Genomic DNA, 22026 nt, shown 5'->3' with positions numbered 1-22026 from the left:
AGATTGTTACATGGGCCTGAAAGTTCACCTTCTTGATAAGGGATCAGCACATGCTAGAAAAGAATCAGACTGAGCGTCCAGCCGCTGGCATTGCTGTTTTAAATGTCCAGAGTCTTGTTTCCAACATGAACCATGAAGAGATTCAGGTCGAAAAGGTAAGGGCACTCATAGGCTCCACCACCTGACTGGGGGAGCATGAAGAAACTCTTCATTTCAGGAGGCTGGGGAGAAGCTTCTAGTAAAATCATTTGCTATACAAATGTTTTAAAAGTGGACAAATGCCAGGTAGGTATGGTGGCCGGTTGTAGTCCCAGGACTTAGGAGACAGGCTCCCCTGAGCAAGCTGGCTAGCCAGAACAGCTCCACTGGCAAGCTCTAGGTTCAAGTGGTTAAGACATGCTTCTGTAAACACAACACAGAGGCACTGAGGAGTGCCAGTGTCAGCTTCTGCCCTCCACGTGTAAATGCACACACATGTACATATAATCATACATACATGTTCACCGACACACTTGTAAACAGGCATACATACCACACACACACATGCAGGAAAAGGGAAACATAAGTTTCCTTTTCTATCTAAAATCACACTGGCTAACAAATTTCAATATGGCAAAGCTGAAATCCATACGCTGAGGACTGGTTCCCATGTTCCTGGGACAGACTGCTCATTGCCCTCTTGTGGCTGAGCACTCCCAGGACAACAGCATCTTTCTGAGTACTTGCTGCCCTGTTGGGAGGAACAGTAAGAACCTTTCCATCAGCACCAACATCTAAAAATAGATCAACTAAAAACAAAATAACCACAGCCCCGACTTTCTGAAGCAGAGATTTCCAGTGACAGAAAGAATTCGAAGTCACCAAACACTTGCCCTCAAATGTGTTCCCAGACTATGCTCATGACTTGACTCTCATTCTGCACATTGGTGGTTTTAACTAACCCTAAGTGAAACATAAAGTTTCATTCATACACTTGCTCTTCTGTACTGCACAGTCTGAATTGTGGGCCATACAGCAGCAGATCGAGGGATCCGCACACCCTGAACTGTGGGCCACAAGGCTGCAGCTCTTGACGAGGGGTTTGCCGAAAGTTTGTTGCACTCTCTGAATCTGTTTGCTATGAGCTCTGGGACTGACCTTGCAAACTTTTCGGCACAGTGGCTTCTGCCATGAGAAATCCAGCTCTAAAGGATGCCTTTCAGACCTCATCTGGGCTGGCCTGAGTGACAAAACCCATCAGTTCCACCCCATCCCACACCCCCAGTCTGTACGTGGTCTGGACGACTCCACTTCCATGAGAGGCTTTTTACTTGGCATGAAGGTGCTGAGGTTGCAGGCCATTCTCTGACAGTTTCATAACAGAATGCACTGGGGACAGGACAAACAGACCGCCTGCCGAGTCAAACCCAACTTTCAGAGGGCCACTGTGACTCTTCCCAGTGACACATCTTCTGTTTTTCACTGAAATTATCAATCTGTCCAATTTGCTTGTCCCTGGACATTAAGAATTAAATTCTGTAATTATACTGGTTTTCTCATCACCATTTTTGTTTGTGTTATTTTTAGCTGCAGTGTTTTATTTTTATTTTTGTTACTCTTTTTATATTTCAAAGAACCACTTCTAGATAATTGATGCATTTGTGTAAGTTCAAAAAAGAAAAAACCCACAATTTTTAAAAACTCCAAAGGCTAACTAAAGTAAAACAACATTCTGTAAGATGCCTACTATGTACCACGTCCTAATGCTGTAAGATGCCTGCTACGTACTGTGTCCTATTGCTGTAAGATGCCTACTATGTACCACGTCCTAATGCTATAAGATGCCTGCTACGTACTGTGTCCTAATGCTGTAAGATGCCTACTATGTACCACATCCTAATGCTGTAAGATGCCTGCTACATACTGTGTCCTAATGCTGTAAGATGCCTACTATGTACCACGTCCTAATGCTATAAGATGCCTGCTACGTACTGTGTCCTAATGCTGTAAGATGCCTACTATGTACCACGTCCTAATGTTGTAAGATGCCTGCTACGTACTGTGTCCTATTGCTGTAAGATGCCTACTATGTACCACGTCCTAATGTTGTAAGATGCCTGCTACATACTGTGTCCTAATGCTGTAAGATGCCTACTATGTACCACGTCCTAATGCTGTAAGATGCCTACTATGTACCACGTCCCAATGCCGTAAGATGCCTGCTACGTACCACGTCCTAATGCTGTAAGATGCCTGCTATGTACCACGTCCTAATGCTGTAAGATGCCTGCTATGAACCACGAACTGCTGCAGTGGTTCTCAGCCTTCCTAATGCTGTCACCCTTTAATACAGGTCCTCATGTTGTGGCGACCCCTAATTATAAAATTACTTCATTGCTAACTGTAATGCTAAGCTTAGGAATTGTGATGTAAATATCTAATAAACAACTCAAAGGCTGAGGACCACCGAGTTCCTGGGACGATCTCAAATATTTCCAGTGATTGTTCTTCACCGTAAAAAGGAAGGAGTGCTACTACCCTATTTTACAGACAGCACAGCCAACTGGAGGATCGCCATCACTTGCTAAAGGTCAACCAGGCTTATTTTTATAGTGACCCTCTCAATGAAGACAGGACGCATACAGGTCAAAGCCCAGAAAGTAAATCAAAGGCATGATGGATACAGATCCCACAGTCCAAGGAATCCCACAAAGAGGTCTAAAGAGGTCTACTGAAGCAAGCTTGTCCTGTGAAGCCTCCGGTGGCTCCAGCAGGGGCACTGCACACAAAGAGGCCACTCAGCCACTCCCTTGAGATGGGGTCTGCTGGAGAAATGGGTAGCCCAGCTCTGGTCAATGGCTTTTCCTCCTCATCCTTAAGTCTCACTGTGCTAAAAGTCATTCAGGTTCCTTTGACAGGTTGGTTTAACATCACAGGAGCTAACATATTATTTTCTTCCTTTTTTCAAATTGTTTTATTTCCTTCTTACCTCGCTTTCACACACAGACTCCTTCCTTCTCATCCTAATATTTGGTTGCTATTCAATGGCACTAACTGTTCCCATGGCTCAATGAGTGTGACGCTTGCAGTTGAGTCTACAGCATGCCGTCACTGCGCTTCCTTTCTAGAAAACTCTACTTCTCCCGGAATTAATTAGAACTTTCCTACAAAAAATTTATTAGCAAACTTGTAACACGACTGTAAAGGTACTCTGTACAAAAGTGCTTGAGTTCATGAACTAGTGTTCCACCTGTCCCCACAGCTCTTACCAACAGCCGCTTCTTCCAGACGTCGCTCTTCCCTGTCCATCGAGGTGACTCTGCTGGGAACCACCACCCAGACATTTGTTTACCTTTCACTCTGGAATGCCTAGTGCCATTCCAGATATTAGATCTTTTGTGTCCTGTAGTTTACTCCTTTGTTTCTGTGGAGAACAACCTAGTAATTAATGATTCCGTGCTAACATCTAACACTTCTCAGTTCTGGTCTCACACTCGGTAGCTTGGCTGGGTACAGAGCTATCGCTAGAACTTACTTCACTACTGAGAGCTTTGATACTTCTTATTCCTAGCTCTTTAAATGTAACAGTTCCCTACTCCAGAGAAATTCCCACTATCTTCCCTTTATCCTTGCTGTTCTAAAATTTCACACTAAAGAATTTTGTCACTTGTGAATTTATTTTATTTCACTGGGACAAAATTATCTCATTATGTAGCCCTGGCTGTCCTGGAACTCACTCTGTAGACCAGGCTGGCCTTGAACTCACAGAGATCCCCCTGCCTCTGCCTCCCGAGTGCTGGGACTAAAGACACGCGCCACCACATCCTGCTTTCACTTGCAAACTTCAAATTTACTATTACATGCCCAGTTATTGTCACCCTGACCAGCTACAGCTCAGTTCCATGTATTTTAATGCGGCCGTATTTATTTTCAGAGCAGTTTCACCAGAGCATAAACTCCACGGCAGCACAGACCATCAGCTGTCTCTCCAAAACCCTAGAAGCCCTCCTAGGTTTAAAAGAGACTGTTTCCTAGGCAACATTCAAGCATAACGGTTGAATAAAAAACAAAGCATGCCCACTGAGGTTTTAGTTTGTTTTGAGGTGCTCAGGATTAACTCAGGGTGTTGTGCATGCTGAGCACATGCTCTGTAACTGAACTGTATGCCCAGCTGCAGGAGGAGTTTTTAAGAGCAGATACTATGTTATACTCGCCTTGAGGATTATTTACCTATTATAAGTCTAAAGAAAGACTAGATAAATATTTTTAGATTTTCAAGACTGTATGAAATCAATATAAGCAACTCTTAAATGTATGAAACGCTATGGACCCAAGCCAAGAGCATAGTTTGTGGCTTAGTAACTAATGACTTTCATTATTTTAGCTCTTTTTATGTAGGTCAATTTATACTTTAATGCCTCAGTTCACCAACATATATTAGCACCAAAGTCGTCTTCAAAAGCTGAGACTAAGGGCTCACACAGGCTTTCAGTCAAAAGCAAAGGAATACAAAACACTTTTTCACCATTAACAAAAAAACTTGCTTAATTTACCACTTGAGTTGACTCAATCATATCAAGGAGGCTTTTGCTATTTTTCTAATTTGTTACTCTTCTTTTTTTTAAAAAAAAGTTTCTTTTTCAAGTTTGTTGAAGAAAGCCTTTCATTTGCTCAGATCTTCGGAGTTGAGCATTTGTGTCAGACAGGTTCTCTCATCGGGCCTCTAGACACATGCTTCAAACCCTGCACAACAAGTTCCAGACAGTAACTGATTGGTTAGACCCCAACTTCACTGTCTGTAATATAAAAATTATATCATAAACGTAAGCACTGTAAGTCTGTCTAGTAAGGGCTACAGTCAAGTCAGGAAAACCTGGCTGGGCATGACGGTGCATGCCTGTGATCCCAGCACTTGGAAGGTGAACCCGAGAGGATCGGAGTTCAAAGCCAGCACTGGCAACAGAGGCAATTGGAGGCTGGTTCCTGGGTGACAAGAGAACTTGTCTACGAATGAATGAAAGAATGAATGAATGAATGAATCAATCAATCAATCAAAACCTTCAGGAATCTAAGAGCTCCAAGACCCAGTTTTTAAGAAACACAAGGCTATTGTAGAGACAGGCACAGACCACTAATTACCTTTAACTGTCATGACCCTCAGGAAACTCTGCAATAAGAACCTAAATTTTAAGATCAAGTATGTACTGGAAGATTGAAATCAGAAGGAAATCTAATTAGTATGGTCATTATAAAATGGCAATTGATACAAAATACTGGGTAAATGTGATTATAAAAGCTTTAATTCCTTCTTTTAAATTAAAGGCAGTAAGTGAATCCCTCCTGTAAAACATACTCTTTGAAAAGTCAACATAACTGAAAGGAGCACGTTAAATTAATGATTCAGTTATTAATTATAACTGCGTATCTACCAACCTCTGCAGACAGAACTGACTGGCAGCATGTTAAATGAGAAGGATGTGTTTTTAAACATTCCAAAAGACTTTTATATCCTAGGTAATTTTCTAGTCAAGGAAATCTTCCTTAGTGAAGATAAACAGGCTAGAATCAGGGCTTTCATAAGTCCACCCAAACAGAATCAAACGACAGCACATTGTTTATGTTTTAAAAGGCATATTCCCCTAGTCCCAGGATGAGTAGTTAGCATGAGAAAGGCAGGGCTCAGAGTGCACTGGCAGGGAATGCGGAGTAAGCGCTCCTCTGCCATCGGCTGTCAGCTGCACTGCACAGTAACGCGGAGCTGCAGAAATGCACGGCCCTACAAGAAGCATTCGGCCACCACTGTGCTTGGCTACGGTCAGGTCACAACATCACGCGTCATTGCGAACACACAGTGACTGAGGGACCAAGTAGACACCCAGTGGATGGGAATCCTTAGCACTCCTGATGCGGATGGAGACTTCATCACAATGCTCAGTAAATCTGGAAACACCAAGAGTTTAATTCAGGAAAGAGAGAGTTATTGTCTGTCGGGGGAAGTAAGAGGCAGAAAACCCCAAAGCCACATGAAAAAGAATTCATCTCTGTTGATTCAAGGAACCAAATATTAAACAACCAGAAAAAAAATTACAGGGAGGTAGAATTTAATTCTGTGAAAAACAAGGGGATCAAAGAAGTGGAGCTGCCTGACTAGTGAGGTTGTGCACAAGCAGCGTGCACTGTGTAGGGAGAACATTTGCAGTACTGCAGGCAGGAAATATGTGAATTCTTCCAGCCGTAGTGGGGACCAGACGGGCTAAGCAAGGGTTCAAAGCAACCTTAGAATATATGACTTCTATTTCTAGAGATTTGCCTAAGTATTCTGACAGAACTTTATACTGAAAACTCAAGTCAGGCCCAATTTTGTACACAGAAGTAAGTTGGGGTTAAAAAAAAAACCCTCAAATGGTCACACATTCGCAATCAGTCTGGTCTACAGGGAGTTCTAGGCCAGCCAAGGCTCTACTTATTTCAACTGTTACGTGAACTCTGCAGGAATGGACAGTTGGAAAATATGATGCCCTATCATAAACCCACCACTTCTCCCTGACAAAAGTAACCAGGGAAAAGGTGAGAAATAGCCCAATCAGATGGGACCAAGCGCATCCTCAGCCTTGTGAATATGGGGCTAACTAAAAAGCAGACTAAGGAAAATTTTACCAAAAATGGAGACATCAACCAAACTTTATAATTATCAACAAACACTCTATTTTTGTTGTTGCTGTTGTCTGCCCACTACCTACCGCTGCTTCCGTGGCTCTTTGCACACCAGTGCTAAGCTGCGCTGTCATGACAAGCTACCCAGCACCAGCACCATTCCCGTGTCACTGGCTCCAATGACCCAACGAAACAGTGTCTGATGGGGCCAGGGATTCAGGACCCAGTACTGCCTCCCGTGCGTCCTGCTTCAGAAAGGTTGCTCATGGTCCGAGCCCTCCTAAACACCACTACTCACAGGCTGATGATGGGAAGTCAGAGTGATAAAAACAAGCTTTGAAGACTGCCGCGATGCTCAGGAAACATATGTCAAAGTATAGAGTCCAACCTTTAAAAGATGACGTAAGCAAACTTAAAAGGTACGGTACCTAGCAACAGCTCCTACTTCAACCTCTTCGACTCGTCCATCAAGCAGACAGAAAGACAGGAGAGGAGGAAGGAGAATCCCACTGGCACCAGAACAGAAGCCAAAGCAAACTCCAAGGACTAGGAGTCTGTCATGAAGTGTACATTAACAGGGTATCATTTTATCAAAGCATGGGTTTTCAAAGGTATGAGCAGTTCACTAAATACCACCAAAGGCACCCAGAACACCCACGAAGAGCACGCCAGAACAGACAACTGTGCCCAAACAAACAAAATCCTATTTTACCCCAATAGATAACCCAGAGCAATTTCTTCAGAGAAACAAGTTAAAGGGCACGGTCAGAAACATGTTTCAAAACTGATAAAATGCAACCTTAACACGAGTATGAACATATCTACATCTGGGAGACAGTCAAGTGTAGGAAGTCTTAAAATTCACTAAGATCTTAATACAGGTATGTAGCATTTCTTAGGATTTTAGGGCTGTTTAAGCACATGTATATTTATTTACAAATACACTTTGATAGCCAGCCAAGTGGCTTAGGAAATAAAAAAAAGAGCACAGTGTCTTATTATCATGTCGGTGTGCCATTTATGGCTAGCAGAAGGGATCAAAACACCTCTTTGTCCCAAATGACCATGTAATCAGTAAGTCGGGTGGTCAGCAAGGGATACCTAACAGGCTGTGCTGACACCCAAGAAGGTGGACAGGCAAAACCAAAGTACAAGACGAAGCAGCATGGGTCAGGACCAGGTAGGCGATCTCTCCTGAAACGGTAATGTTGCAGGGATCATAGCCCTTCCCTGTCCCTTTGCCTATGCCTTCCTAACTCACAGCTAACGCAGGACAGCACTGGAAAGCACTCAACCAGTTCATGATTCTGCACCTCACTCACTGTGGAAGTTCCAGGCTCCCTTCTCACCTCTGCCTCCTTTGACCATAGATAGTCCTACAGCACCAAGGTCACTGCCAATCCTTCCATAGCCAGTGCTAAGCTAGAGTACTTAGATTCCTAGATTTCTGAGCAGGGCACCTCCACTCTGACCTGCTCCCAGACTACTACACTCTTGTGCCTGCCCCAGTCTGTCTACGTAGCCATCTGTCAATCTACCTGCTGCTGTGAGCAGTTGGACTAGCCATTTCCTTTCCTGATTTCCTAGGATCCGACCTCCACTCTCAATGGTTATCCTATCAAACTGATTTTACGTGTGTGTATGAATGAATCTATCTACTTATTCTCGATACAGTGAGCAACCAGCATTATGGCAGGCTCTGTGAACACAAGCACCTTAGAGACAAGACCTTGAACGCAGGCAGCACACGGAGAGGGAACCTGATTGGCAAACGAGTAATTATTATATGGTAATATAGTTGGCACCAGGTCAGGAGTGTACAGAGAGAATCGGGGGCCCAGAAAAGATGTGGGTAGGGGAGCCCAGTCTTCATGTTTGCCCTCAACTATAATTTCCGTGTTCACATTTGTGTCTCACACATCCATTTAAGTGGTGAGTTCCTTGTTATATAAGCTCTGAACAAAGGTACAGAACACCTCCTTCCAAGTGTACAATCACAACCTAAACACTGCAAGGAAAACACACTGTTTAAACTTTGAGTTGCTTTTCTGAGCTAATCACTATGCTTGTCAGGGTTCTCTAAAGAAGCAGAACTGATGGAATGGAGAGAGATTTAATTGTGTACATATTCAAAGGGAAGACAAAAGCCTGACAAAACAGCATTAGGAGAGGTTCAAATCCCCTTCCACTGCACTGCAGTCCCACTCACTAGACGACTTCAAGGTCAAGCTCAGAGACCGCTACTGAACGAGCTCTTCAAAAGCTGTGACTTTCCAAGCTGGAGACACACATCACACAGCAGGCCACGAGATTTAAGGCAGGTTTAGGAAGTCCACGAGAGAACCTGTTTTGTCTTGAGTTGAGATCGCAGGTCTCAGGAGAACAAACAACAGGAGGTCATTTTCGTGAAGCAAGTACAGCCATCACTGACGCCTCCCACTCAGATCAGCCATTCAAATGAACATGGAACCATCTAGGTAAAGCTCTGGCATCTCTGACCCTGCTGGGTTTTCTTACCCAGCACTTTTAGAAGTGCACACACTTTCATCAATCTCCCGCCCACACTCTATGTCCACAGAAGGAATTTCTACATTGCCCATTATTTGGCAGGCTAGGAAATCACTCACTCTAAGGAACACTGTACAGTGGACTGGCCACCGCCCTCCTATGTTTACATTTGCAGAACAGTATGCTGGGCTGGAGGACACAGGTCTTATATAACACAAGCTGCCTAGAATCTCCTGGTATCTTAGCAAGTGGTATTTAAATCTTGCGAAACTAGAAAAAAAGCATGCCAACATAAGACAAACGCAGGAGCTGAAGAGGTGGCTCAGTAGTTAACAGCACTGGCTGTCCTTCTAGGGGGCATGGAATTGGTTCCCAGCACCTACATGGCACCCAGCTACCTGTAACTTCAAGGAGATCCTGTGCCCTTTTCTGGCCTCTGAGGGCATCAAGCACGCGTGTCATACATATTGGCAAAACACCCAACATTTGAATTTTGAAATTAAAAACTTAAAGGAAAAGTGCAGAAGAAAACTGGTTTTTTTTTTTTTTGGCTTTACATACTTTCAGAAAGTTACGTAGAACATAGTATCTGTTATCTGACCCTTGATAGTTAATAAGTGGTCCAAACATCTTCTAGTATCAAAGAAGGGAAATATCCAGGACAAGTATCCTTGTCAAAAATAATGAGTGTGGTGGTTTGAAAGAAAATGGTCCCCATAGGGAGTGGCACTGTTAGGAGGTGTGGCCTCGGAGGAAGTGTGTCACTGTGAGGGTGGCTCTGAGGTCTCCTTTGCTCAGGCTATGCCCAGTGTGAGGCACAGTTGTTTCTGCTGCCTGCGGCTCGAGATGTAGGACTCTCAGCTCCTTCTCCAGCACCATGTCTGCCTGCCTGTTGCCATGCTTCTCACCAGGAGGATAACGGAGAAAACCTCTGAACTGCAAGGTAGCCCCAGTGAAATGTTCTCCTATGTAAGAATCGTCATGGTCATGGTGTTTCTCTTCACAGCAGTAGAAACCCTAAGACAACAATTATCAGAAGCAAAGGTTCTTTTAAAGCTAGAGTCTTGGGCTGGAGAGATGGCTCAGAGGTTAACAGCACTGAGTGCTCTTCCAGAGGTCCTGAGTTCAATACCCAGCAACCACATGGTGGCTGACAACCATCTGTAATGAGATCTGGTGCCCTCTTCTGGCCTGCAGGCATACATGGAGGCTGAACCCTGTGTACATAATAAATCTTTAAAAAAAAAAATAAAGGAGTGTTTCTTGACTCTATCATTAAAAAAAAAAAAGCTAGAGTCTTTTCTGCCTCCAATCCACATCTGCTGCCATCTTCTCTGCTCTTATTAAGGCTGCACTGACCCTACCTTCTTGACCTTTCTCTGCACATCTGTAATCCACAGACTATCGGAATATCAGGGGTAGAGAGGGGGAGTGCTCACCAACAGTGGGCCGAAGGACACTGTGGCACAGAATGGTTGTTTTGGAGAGCTGCCCACGTGACCCAAGGAAGGGAATCCAGGAGCTAGAGCCATTCAGTTGACTTTCCCGTGTCACTAATTCCTTTGCCTGAGAATGTGCTCCACCCCTTACAAACAAGCCCTATCTTCAACTGTATTCAAACATTGCGGCCACAGAAATAGGACCAGTTAAAAGAGCTGCGGTGGAGGAAAAGTAACTGCCCTCGATAGCAGCAGTGGCAGTAGGAGCAGTGTAACTTGCCTGCGGTGTGCAGAACCCTCCTTTCCTTCAGGCTCTGGCCGCAGGCTCTAACAGGAAAGGAGTTAGCACGGGCCAGCTGCAGTTACTCTCCGTCCCTCCCACTAGTTTTCCCACTAGTGCTCCATCGCTGTGCCCAGGGCTGCTGCCTGCTCCTTCATTCACGTCTTCTCATCCGTATCTCGATTCTCCCACCATTCCCTTTCCATCCTCCCCACATCCACACACACACACTTCAGCGACCATGTGGCTAGACCAGGTTGCATCTTGCAATACCCAAGAAAATCGTATCCAGCCTGCTCTTGGCTCCTTAGGCCACAGTCACGGTATCAGGCTGTGTCTACCCCAGAAAGGGAGACCTTGTTCTGCTTTGCATGAGAAGTGCCACACAGGGCATCCCAGGTCAGCCTGTCTCAAAAAGCAGCAACAAAGAGAAAGTGCTAGCAGTTCATCCAATCTGCCCACATCTCTTAGTTTGTGTAGACTAGGGTTACTTCTGCTTCCTACTCTCCTACCGCAGCTTTGTGAACTAACAGATCCTCCCACAAAACAAACTCCTTCCAAAACGCTTTTGAGAGTAAACATGTGTCATTTAAGATACAATATAATTACATGGGTAGCTTCTTCATGGACACTGAGCTTCTTCTCATCTACATCCAAGAAAACAACTTCTGCAACCTGAAAAAAAAAAAATGGATCACAGCTGCAAAATGTACTGAACTAAGTCACACGGATGCTGACCAAAGAAAAGGACAGCTTGCTATAAAGGTTAAACGCAGATGAAGAAAGCATCCACAAAACAGAGCAGGGCTTTAGTCAACTTAAAATAAAGGTGGAGAGGTGGGAACCTGTGCAGCGGCAGTCTGAGCCCCACAAAGGACAAGACTGCCTTGGCACTGTGCAGAGAAGGCACATCTCCTTCACAGTGAGTTACTGAAGCGGTCCCACACTGCTCTGCTCCCCCACCCCTGCACAAGTGGGAGGTGCGAATCTAACCTTACTGGTCCCTGCTACAGCTGTCCCATGTCACCAAGATGGCTGGTAAGCTTGCCATAACTGTGTTAGCTGAAGGTTACAAAGGTTACCCTGTTGTTTTTTTAAAGAAACTGAAAATTATTCCAATTTTTAAAACTCTGACTGCTCAAGTCATCTCCAATGAGTCACTTACTCACCAGGAATTTCAGGGAGCTTAAGTTTTCTTCCCTTTACCCTTGAATTTTTTTATCGATTATTTGGGAATTTCACATCATGTACCCCGATCCCATTCATTTTCCAGTCTTTTCATATCCACCCTCCACTCTATAACTTCCACCCCCAAAGAAAGAAGGAACAAAAAGCCACTTTGCTCCTCCATCTTACCCACCTTCCCACCGTCACTTATTCAATTGTTGCAGTGGCCTTGGGAGTTGCAATGTGCCATACAATTGCTGCAGTGGCCTTGGGAGCTGTGGTGTGCCATGCAATTATTGGAGTGGCCTTGGGAGCCGCTGTGTGCCATGCAATTACTGCAGTGGCTTTGGGAGCTATGGTATACCATGCAATTATTGCAGTGGCTTTGGGAGCTGCAGTGTGTGCTATGCAATTGCTGCAGTGGCCTTGGAAGCCGCAGTGTGCCATGCAGCAGACCCTTTTGCCCAAACAGCTTTTCTTGTAAATGTTCACTGCAATGAATCGTTGGTCTGGTTCAAGGCCTCTGGCTTCTGTTACACTATCAATACTGGATCCTCATTGAGACTCCTCTCGGGTATCCTGCTTTTGTCCAGAAGCCATGGAGATCCAGTGGCTGTGGTTCCACAGGATTATCATTCCTTCATGTGCTCCACTAGGTCATAGATGGGGGTAGATGTTGGGGTGGGCCTAGGTGGAGAGTGGGGGGACACCTCCCCTGCTCTGTGAGGGGCAGGGCCAGCTCTCCCACTGCTGTAGCTGGTGAGGTGTAGGGTTAGCTCTTCCAGGTCCAGTGAGGGGTGGGGTCAGTTCTCCCAGCACCAGCAAGGAGGTAGAGAGACAGTTCAGTCTGGCCCTGAGACATCACCATGGCCTTAGGTGGTAGTCCAGACCACAGGCACTGCATGGCCTTGATAGTAACACAGGCTACAGACATCAACACAGAACCTGGATGTAGCAGGACCACAGGCTCAGACATGACCCTCAGGGGCAGCACAGGCCCAGACATCAGCATGGCCTCAGGTAGCAGCACAGACCTCTCACGTCAGCCTGCTCCTCACGGCCATCGTGTCTCCAGTTCCACCTCCCTCCACAGCACCTGAGCTGTTTCACTCCTCTTTCTCTGCCATCTCTCCAACCACACCTGCTCACTGTTGTGGCGCCCAGTGGTGGGCAAGGCTTGCAGTCTCTGGCTGGCTGCCTTCCCTGGCTTAAGTCTTCTATCAGTGACCTTTCCCTTTGACCACTGACAGGAGAGAACTCACTGAAACAGTGTCTATGTGGGGGCATCTGGAGGGCTTTGTTTTAGCCTGGTCCTCATGATTCTGGAAGAACACAATATCTTGGCCATCAGACAAAGGTATCTGGGAGAGATCCTCATTTCCAATGTGGCCCTGACAAGCACAAGTGTCTGCAACTGGCGTCATGAAATAAAGTGACCGCTCACGCACACAGTGGCTGGGTGTTCTGGAGCAGGGATGCATGCACCTCTTTTCAGGTCTATTTGCTTCAGCAGGTGAAAGGCAAAGTCCTTGGACTCTGCCGTCAGCACTGCAAGTTCAGGGCAGTCACATGAAGGCCTGAACCCATTTGTCCACATTCCCACATCCCTGGTGCTGGGAGCTCACCCCAACCTGTCCCTTCATTCTTTAGCCCATGTACCTTTACACTGCTCCCTGTAGTAGCTCCAGGTTTAGATTCTCCTGAGCAAGCCAGGGTGGAGATAAGGATTTGATCTCTAGGAAATGCAGCTGTCCCTGTCACAGCATCTGACTGGGCCTACCTGTCCAGATGGTTTAAAGACTAGCGAAGGCCACAGCAGTAGGGTCAGAGGAGTAAAGGCAATCCACAGGGAAGCAGGACTAGACTGCCGTCTGCATTCTCTGGAATTCGGGGTTATACTCATCAAGGATGCACCACTGGTGCTACTCTGTCCCGGTTACTCTCAATCCTGCGCCCACTTTCACCTCCTCGGCTAGGTCGTGACTTTCTGTGCACTGACAGGGCCGCTTTCCAGGTCACTACTGCGTTGTCTTCTTCAGCCCCGGGGAAATTTCCTTCTCCCCTTGTTTGGCCTATCCGTACAGAGTCTAACACCAAGTAGCAAACACCATGATTGTTTCATTCCATGGTTTTGGCAACCTTAGCACGCACAGTAGAAGGACTGTTGACAGTGCTATCCTTTGGCTCTACAAACGCTCAAACACAAGAAGGTTACTGCTTGCTTTTGGAGTGTTTTTCCAGGATGAAAACTTTGACATTTTTTCAGAAGAAAAATACAGATCCATGCTGTGTCTTATAACTGTGTTACTTCAAAACCATCATTTTCTTTTCAGTTATTTTCCCCAAACACTAGCTTCCAGCCAGACTGTCATCTGTGTGTCGGAGAGGCAAACACACCCCTGCCAATGCGTGGTTGTGCAAATGAAATTAATCTGACTACGAAATGCAGAGTTTTAAAGCATTCTTCCCCCAGTGCAGCCCCTGCAGTCACCCTGGCGCTGGCGACAGAGCTGTCACAGTCATTGGCAGCTGGGACACGTCCACTGTGTGTCTCTTGTTCCGCGCCTTATGAAGAGAGCAGAAGGAAGGAGCGAGCTGAACGTCTGCAGCTCACAGATAAGGCGCATGTCGGCGAGACAGGAAAATCCTTCGTGTCTACTGCTAATGTATTGTTTACCTGTGCTGCCTGGGATACGAGTCCCATGACAAGCATTAATAAAGCAATAAAAAGTGTTAGCACAACACTCAGATTATCTGTTCAGCTGCAAGAGATTTTCAATCCCGAATGTCTTTAAGGAGTCTGTATCTATTAAAGAAACAACAGGCAATTCTCCGTAAGGATGTCAGCTACCTCCAGTCCTTTGTGTACATGGCAAGTTATAAACATACAGGGGGAGGGGGGACTTCAGCTGAATAAAGCAAATGTCTGTCAGGCTACTTTCTAATTTATCAACCTACATAGAACCTTCTGCTTCTAAACTAACAACAGAAATGGAAAACAATCAACAGTTAAGTGCCACCCACAAACAAACAGGAGTGCCCTGGGAGGGCCACAAGGCCATGTGGGAGTGTTCGACAGCCTGAGCCTCACTTCTTTGGGATGCCAACTATTAGGACCTCGTTCAGACTGATGGAAACATTGCTCAGAGAGGTGAGACAGGCGTGGGTGAGAAGATGCTCAGAAGTAAAAGGGATCACCTTGTCTTATCAAAGGCAGACAGAAGGACAGAAAAGGGTGGGACCCAGACCACGAAAACTGGCATCTGTGAGGTCTGAAAACAGTGTGTGCCTTCAGTAAGGTTGACGTTTTTGAAAAACTGTGAAAAATGAAGAGACAAGATTACTCAAAATGCTTCTGTATGAATGTTTTCACCTCCTAGAATTCTGATTGCTATTAGGAAAGGAGACGGAAGAAGGAACCACTCACTGACCCAGGCGGGTGCAAGAAAGCATAAATAAGAACCAGGAAACTCACACAATTGAAGGCGGTCACTTAGGGATGGCAAAAATAGGCAACAAGAAATTATCTTCAATGTGATAGGAAACATTTACTTACACAAGCGAGTTAGCCTCTGAATATGTCAGAACTGGCCAAGTGTAAGAGGAAGCAATCGTCCTCTTCCTCCAGTCCCTGAGATTGATTCCTTTTAAAGAAATCTGCTCCAGGACCACACAAGTATAAAGACAAAGGAGAAAGCAAACAATTTGTGACATTTATCATAGACAGGAGTAGTTTTACTTAATGGCTAGAGCACCCACACACACCAAAGAAATCTGTAAACACAAAAGTTGTTAGCTGTTGGACAAACAAAGCTCATACTCGGAAGGAAAATGTTTTAGAAGATGACCGAGCATGACATTTAATCTGCCAAGGCAGAACGGGGCTCTTCGTTTATTAGATCCCTGAAGATGGGGTCAACAGCTTGGGTTCAAACTCCAGCCATGCCCTTAACTAGACGTGAAGTACTGAGCAGTTTTCTTCATGAAAGTTTGATTTATTTTCAAAATCTTTACAATGGGAAGGTTTAGTAGGTTCAGCTGAGCAGGAAATCCAGTGCCTAGCTGGTGAGGAGTCTTCCCCGAGAGCTGGTGAGAGAGGGGAGAAGAGGCAGCCCTGCTGAGGAGAAATAAGCCACAGGGAATACAGATGGGGGAAGCAGATGTCTCCCAGAGGTTAAAATCCCTAAAATGAGAAAACTGCCTCCATCTACCTCTTGCTTCCCTGTGGTGAAATGCACGTTCCCCTCTGGTGCTGCACAGAATGACAGGATCTCAGATACTGCTGTATAAACCCAGAATACAGCACATGTTAAAGGCTGCCTGACCACTCAGGGAAGGCAGAGAGATGGACACCCCACTCTCAGCCAGAACCACCTTCTTAACTGCTTCAGCACAAAGGCGCCCTTGTCTGTGAAGGTAGCTGTCTCCACAACACAGCTATGGGCAATGAGACACTTCCACCCTCTCCTTTGTTCCCACCCAATTGTCATCCAAGAAGGAAAATTGTGATGTGTCCACCGTGGCTGAGAGACAGAGCTGCAGACCCCGCGGTACTTGGGGGCTGTGCTCACCTGTCCCGGTTCCCTCACAGCTTCAGCTGTCTCTCACTCAGGGCTGCCCTCACTCTCACAGGCCACGTGTGTCGAGTCTCAGCACAGCATAAGAAGGTGAAACTCAATCACTGCTCGGAAACACTTTCTTATGGTGTTTAACAAACAAGCAATCCCACCCACATGACTACATGAAAAAAAGCAAAAAAGTCTAGAATTAAGTGAGATACTACAAAAGAATGACTCATTTAGGGCATGCTTGGAAATTATTAAATTCTCAAATTATTACATAGGTAAGCAACATTATTCTTAGAGACACTGTAAGTTGCTAATCAGCCTCTCTGGGAAGCCCTTGCTGTCGGCAGCTCTGGGCTGAGAGGCAACTGTCAGCTGAGTAAGTAAAGAGACCGAATTCTTTTTTTTTCTAGAGGAGCCAGAAAACAAGGCCCAGGAACATGAACCTAGACAGCAACTATGTTCTGAATACAGTCATTGCTCGCAAAGGTCTGCTCCATCCTCAGCTCTGAACTGGGTTAAAACAAATGCAACTGTACAAGCTATCAACAAATACATGACACTCAGACACTACAACCAGATCAAGAACTATAACCTGACGAAAATAAATTGTATGAACATCTGCCTTTAGGAATGACTATATTTGCAGCACAAAACAGCCTATGAAGTGATTGTGTGTGTGTGTATGTGTATATATATATATATATATATATATATATATATATGTGAGTATGTCTGAGTGTGTGTATGTGTGTATATGTGTGTGTGTAAAATAATAGTGTGGCTTGAATACCCACCAACACTAGCTTCTACTGCTCAATAAATAAAGTCCTTTGCAATGGCCTGGAGATGAAACCAGAGAACAAGACTGAACACAGTGTAACATCTCCACAAGCACTTTGAAAGTAGCAGAAGAAAGAAGAAGAATAATGTCAACCACACATGCAGCTGACTCTGAACAGCCTCCACCCGCCCCAGTCAAGCACCCACACACGTAAGCGAATCTAAACCAGAACAAGCTGGACTACTTCACAGGCACATAAAAACAGCCACGTCAGCACACTTTTGTTTGCTTTTCTGTAATGCTGATTAAACAATGAAGCAATGAAGCAAAATTAATTACTACCTTGAAAACCTAAAGATGACATCTCTGCAGAATATAAGTCAGATCAAGCAAATTCTTGAGCTGTACTGGCTTACATGTCCCAATTAAAAAACAAAAGACGTGCACAAATGTGACATACAGTCTTAAGTGCCCGGATGTGCGACGTGGCCACCAAGCAAAGCTGCGTGACTCCTACCAGCCAAAGCAGCATGACACTACAAAACCATGTGTCTCTTCTGACCAGTGCCTGTGAGTCTTCAGCACCCACAGTTCACATCTCTGGGGATGGTGACAAGACCTGACAGGAGGAATTAAGCAACTGTGAATTCAATTCAAGTTTTTTTATTCATAAAACTAGGCTGTATTTCAAGGCTAATTCTTAAGACTCAGTTAATTTTGAAAATAATACAAGCCTGAACTCCTGTGTTCTTCTACTTAATCATACTGTTCAGCTGAAATAATGCTACAGTATAACATCAAAAGTGAAGTTCCAACAGCTGGTCTGTGTCTTTCCAGTCACTTCTTTTAGCTGTATGTGCGTGCACGCATGCATGCGTGTTGTATTTTAAAGCTATAAACGGGGAGATGGCTGGTGTATAAGACTGAGGGCTTGGGTTTGATCCCATGTCCATATGAAAAGCCAGGCAAAATGATGTACATCTACAACCTCAGGGCTAGAGAAGCCAACAGGAGAACCCCGAGCTTGCTGGCCAGCTAGTCTAGGCCACTCAGAAGCTCCAGGTTCACTGGGAGCCCACATCTCAGAAAATGAAAGTAGAATGACTGGGGGAGACAGCTGAAACTGACCTCAAGCCTCTTCAGGCACAAGAGCAATCATGCAAACACATACACATAAACGTGTACACATTCACATACACACACCAAGTAAGTCTTCAATCTAGAAAGCAAGGATGACTGTCTCCTACCTGTCTACTGGAGAGCCCCCAAGCCATGTAAAAAGATCACCAAAGTCTCCTGGCTTCTAATGCACTCAGCAACCCTCCCCTCATCATCTTTGGTGAGCTTGTGTGGTTCCACCGACAGCCTACAAGGGCACTTTTTCCACCCTATTCCCTCCCCACCACACCTCTGTGCTCACAAACAGGGCTTAGCCTGCAGGGTACATTTCCTAGGGAATAAATGCGCTCTAAGGAGATGACACAGGCAACCACAGGGCTGATCATCTGAGTCAACATAACCCACGGTGCCAAGTTAGACTGTGACGGACTGATTCAGGAATGGCAGGCCCTGGCATTCTGAAGTTTCAGTATGAAGCTGGTAGTAACCACGGAAACATCTTCTGAAATCACCAGCTAACTGTGTATGTGACTATTAATGCACATGTAAATGCAGGGAAACACAGCAAACCACAAGCCAGCATGACGTTTCCTGCCACTGTGGCTCTGGTCTCCAGCAAACCACGAGCCAGCACGACGTTTCCTGCCACTGTGGCTCTGGTCTCCAGCAAACCACGAGCCAGCACGATGTTTCCTGCCACTGTGGCTCTGGTCTCCAGCAAACCACGAGCCAGCAAGACGTTTCCTGCCACTGTGGCTCTGGTCTCCAGCAAACCACGAGCCAGCAAGACGTTTCCTGCCACTGTGGCTCTGGTCTCCAGCAAACCACGAGCCAGCAAGACGTTTCCTGCCACTGTGGCTCTGGTCTCCAGCAAACCACGAGCCAGCAAGATGTTTCCTGCCACTGTGGCTCTGGTCTCTAGCAAACCACGAGCCAGCACGACGTGTCCTGCCACTGTGGCTCTGGTCTCCAGCTGATACTATGCTGGCCTGTCTCTCAAGCCATCTCTCTCAGCTTTCAAACCCCCAAGCCCAGAGCTGTCTTACTTCCCCAAAGCATCTTGCACCCCATGAAGCATCCTGAAAGTCACAGAATCTCTTCCCCACAGTATTTCATGATCTGCTTCTGTGTTCTGCACTGCATGGGTATCTCACACATGAAGATGCATTAAATACCCCCAACAAATTGACCATATAGCTACCTTCTAAGGGCAGAGGCCACTGAGCCACTTAACCCTCCAAGACTGCCTTGTCATGGAAAAGCATCTGACAGCAAGTTTAGTTCCCCAGGACACATGAGCTCCTTCCTACCAGGAGAACAATGCAGTGATAGCCATGGCTTAGCACTCATGCTGCTCAGGGCACAGCCAGGGAGAGGAGAAACTAAAGATAAGCCTAGTCTACGAAGGCAGCGACTAGTCTTCCCACGAAGGCATGACCTACCTATGAACATAATGTGAGTTCTACCACTCTTGGCTACTGTGTACAATATTCTCTCACACTAAAATAATCCAGCATGCAAAAATGAATTCAGAGGCAAATGGCATCACTTTCTTTCCCAAACCCACCTCTAGTGCCCGTCAAGGGTCACACACCGCTCATGATCGTCTCGCCTCCTCCACATTCCCTCATCCTCACCTCTCTTCACGTCTCACAGCTGCAGACACCCCCCCCCCCCCAAGGAGAACTCAAGACCAATTGCCTGGCCTGGAACAGAAAATAGATGTCCCTGTGGGTGCCAATTTAGATCTATGAATTTTACTGAATTATATCAGTGACACAAGGACAAGCCTTGTAAACGATTCTGAAAATTAACACTGCAGAAGGTCAAGTTTGTCACTCAGAGAACTGACACATCCTGCGGGAGGAAACCAGCCAGAGCACAGCTCTTCTGGCGGGCAGCTTCCTGTTTGCCATCAATCACAGCTCCCTCAAACTCTCTCTGCTTCTGAACTACTAACTCACCCAACACATCAGAGCACCTCCACACTGAAAACACCTCCGCCACTGAGGTCAGACCTCTGTCAACTCACCAAACTTCCTAGGAACAACAAGCAGTCTGCATCCTGTGTCAGCCTCTGCCCCCTTCTCTACTTGTGCTCTGCAAACCAGCCTGATTTCCCTCTGGAAAGCGACCTAAACCGGCTGGTGGGCATGCCTTTGCTGGTCAATGCTTATTCCAGCCCTGTATGGGAAATAGGCTCCTTACTGGGTTTCCAACAAGCCAATTTCTTCCAGGGTTCCCTTCGATATCTATTGTGCAAAATGTATGTGTAAGATGCAAAAAACATCCAAACCCACAAGTAATTTATGATCAGAACTGGGATTCCATCCATCTGCACACGGTAGGAAAGGACAAAAGGATGTCTGTGTGTCCTTTACAACCGGCAGAAAATATTAGAAAAATAAGGCAATGATTGTCAACCTAAAGTTCTGGGAGAGGCCTCTGCCACCCACTTGACATCCTGGGTCCCGAAAAGTGACACATACTGCAGGTTTAAGCCAAGAGGAGCCTTCTGAGCCTGGGTGCTTCTCCATTCTCAAGACGGCCTACTGCTGCACCTGGCCAAAGGCCTCCCAGGGACTCGCTCTTAGTTAAGGCTCAGGCCTCCCCTTTCCAGCAGGGCGTGGGTGTGCTCAGCCCCTGGGCATGGACCTGGACTGCAGCCTCATGGTCCAGTCTCCAGGAGGCAGGTGAGGTGCTGAGGAAAACATCCCCAAGACTGTGACCTCAGGTCAGCAGCTCCTCCCGCAAAGGACAGTGTAGATCTAGGGGGTTCTGGTGTACTTAACACCTCTAACCATCACCTGGCCTGTTTCTTATGTCTTGTACAACCTGGAGACTGGCCAGGGAGGGCAAGAATAGAAGAGAGAGTGCCTGGGGCAGATGGCATCCGGGTTAGTACTTCTAAGACGCGGGAATTTCCCACAAGTTGGGCCTGACAGGAGCAGTAACAATTTTCAAAATGATAAAAGTGCCAACAGAGCAGCTATGAAAAGCAAGCCAATCAGTCCCGCTGAGGAGCAAGCAGTATGAGACTCCAGACGCTGCCCCAAGCTGGCTCGGGACACAAATTAGCATCCTGAGAAGTGTCTCTGCCCTGTTTCTCAGCCCATCTTCTCTTGTTCTTTGGTGATATTTACTGCCATCTAGTTCTCCAGCGTGCTGCCCTCTGCACAGAAGCACACAGGGCTCCTGGCCCAGGCTCTCAGCTTTCTGACAGATGAGGTCCAGCCTGCTAGCTGACTCCAGGTCTCTGACTTTAGTGATCCCCAGCCCTACGCGTCTCTTCCTAGAAGACAGCCGGGTTGTAGGGATTTTAGTTTGGATTGCAAGGACTTTCCTCCCCCATAAAAAAGAGGAATGTGGATTTGAAGTTCAGTGGGACACTGTATAAAATTTGCAAGAATCCATATTTGATTCCCCAGTACCCCAGGAAAAAGAAGGAGTAACCAAGCTACATCTATAATGAAAAACACTAAGAAACACTTTCTCCTACTGCTGGTTTGGAATTCAGTCATCTGGCAACCC

The 22026-nt window shown here is 46.0% G+C and overlaps 1 protein-coding gene across 2 annotated transcripts in view; it reads right to left on the bottom strand.

Moving 5' to 3' along the window:
* The window catches only part of Peli2 (pellino E3 ubiquitin protein ligase family member 2), a 148117-nt gene that overhangs the window by 41718 nt on the left and 84373 nt on the right, over positions 1–22026 (bottom strand). Inside the window, exon 3 of one of the 2 annotated variants that reach the window (XM_041634088.1) lies at positions 11470–11535. The exons of the other annotated variant lie outside the window; for it this stretch is intronic. Within the exon in view, the coding sequence (XP_041490022.1) occupies positions 11470–11535 (66 nt within the window). The remainder of the gene's footprint in view (positions 1–11469; positions 11536–22026) is intronic. 2 annotated transcript variants of the gene reach the window in all.

This window comes from Microtus oregoni, unplaced genomic scaffold (genome assembly GCF_018167655.1).
Source record: "Microtus oregoni isolate MIOR12 unplaced genomic scaffold, Mior012 000045F_ref0000178, whole genome shotgun sequence".
Classification (NCBI taxonomy): domain Eukaryota; kingdom Metazoa; phylum Chordata; class Mammalia; order Rodentia; family Cricetidae; genus Microtus; species Microtus oregoni.
Note: the sequence above shows the minus strand (reverse complement) of the source record. Positions and strands in the feature narration are given on the sequence as shown.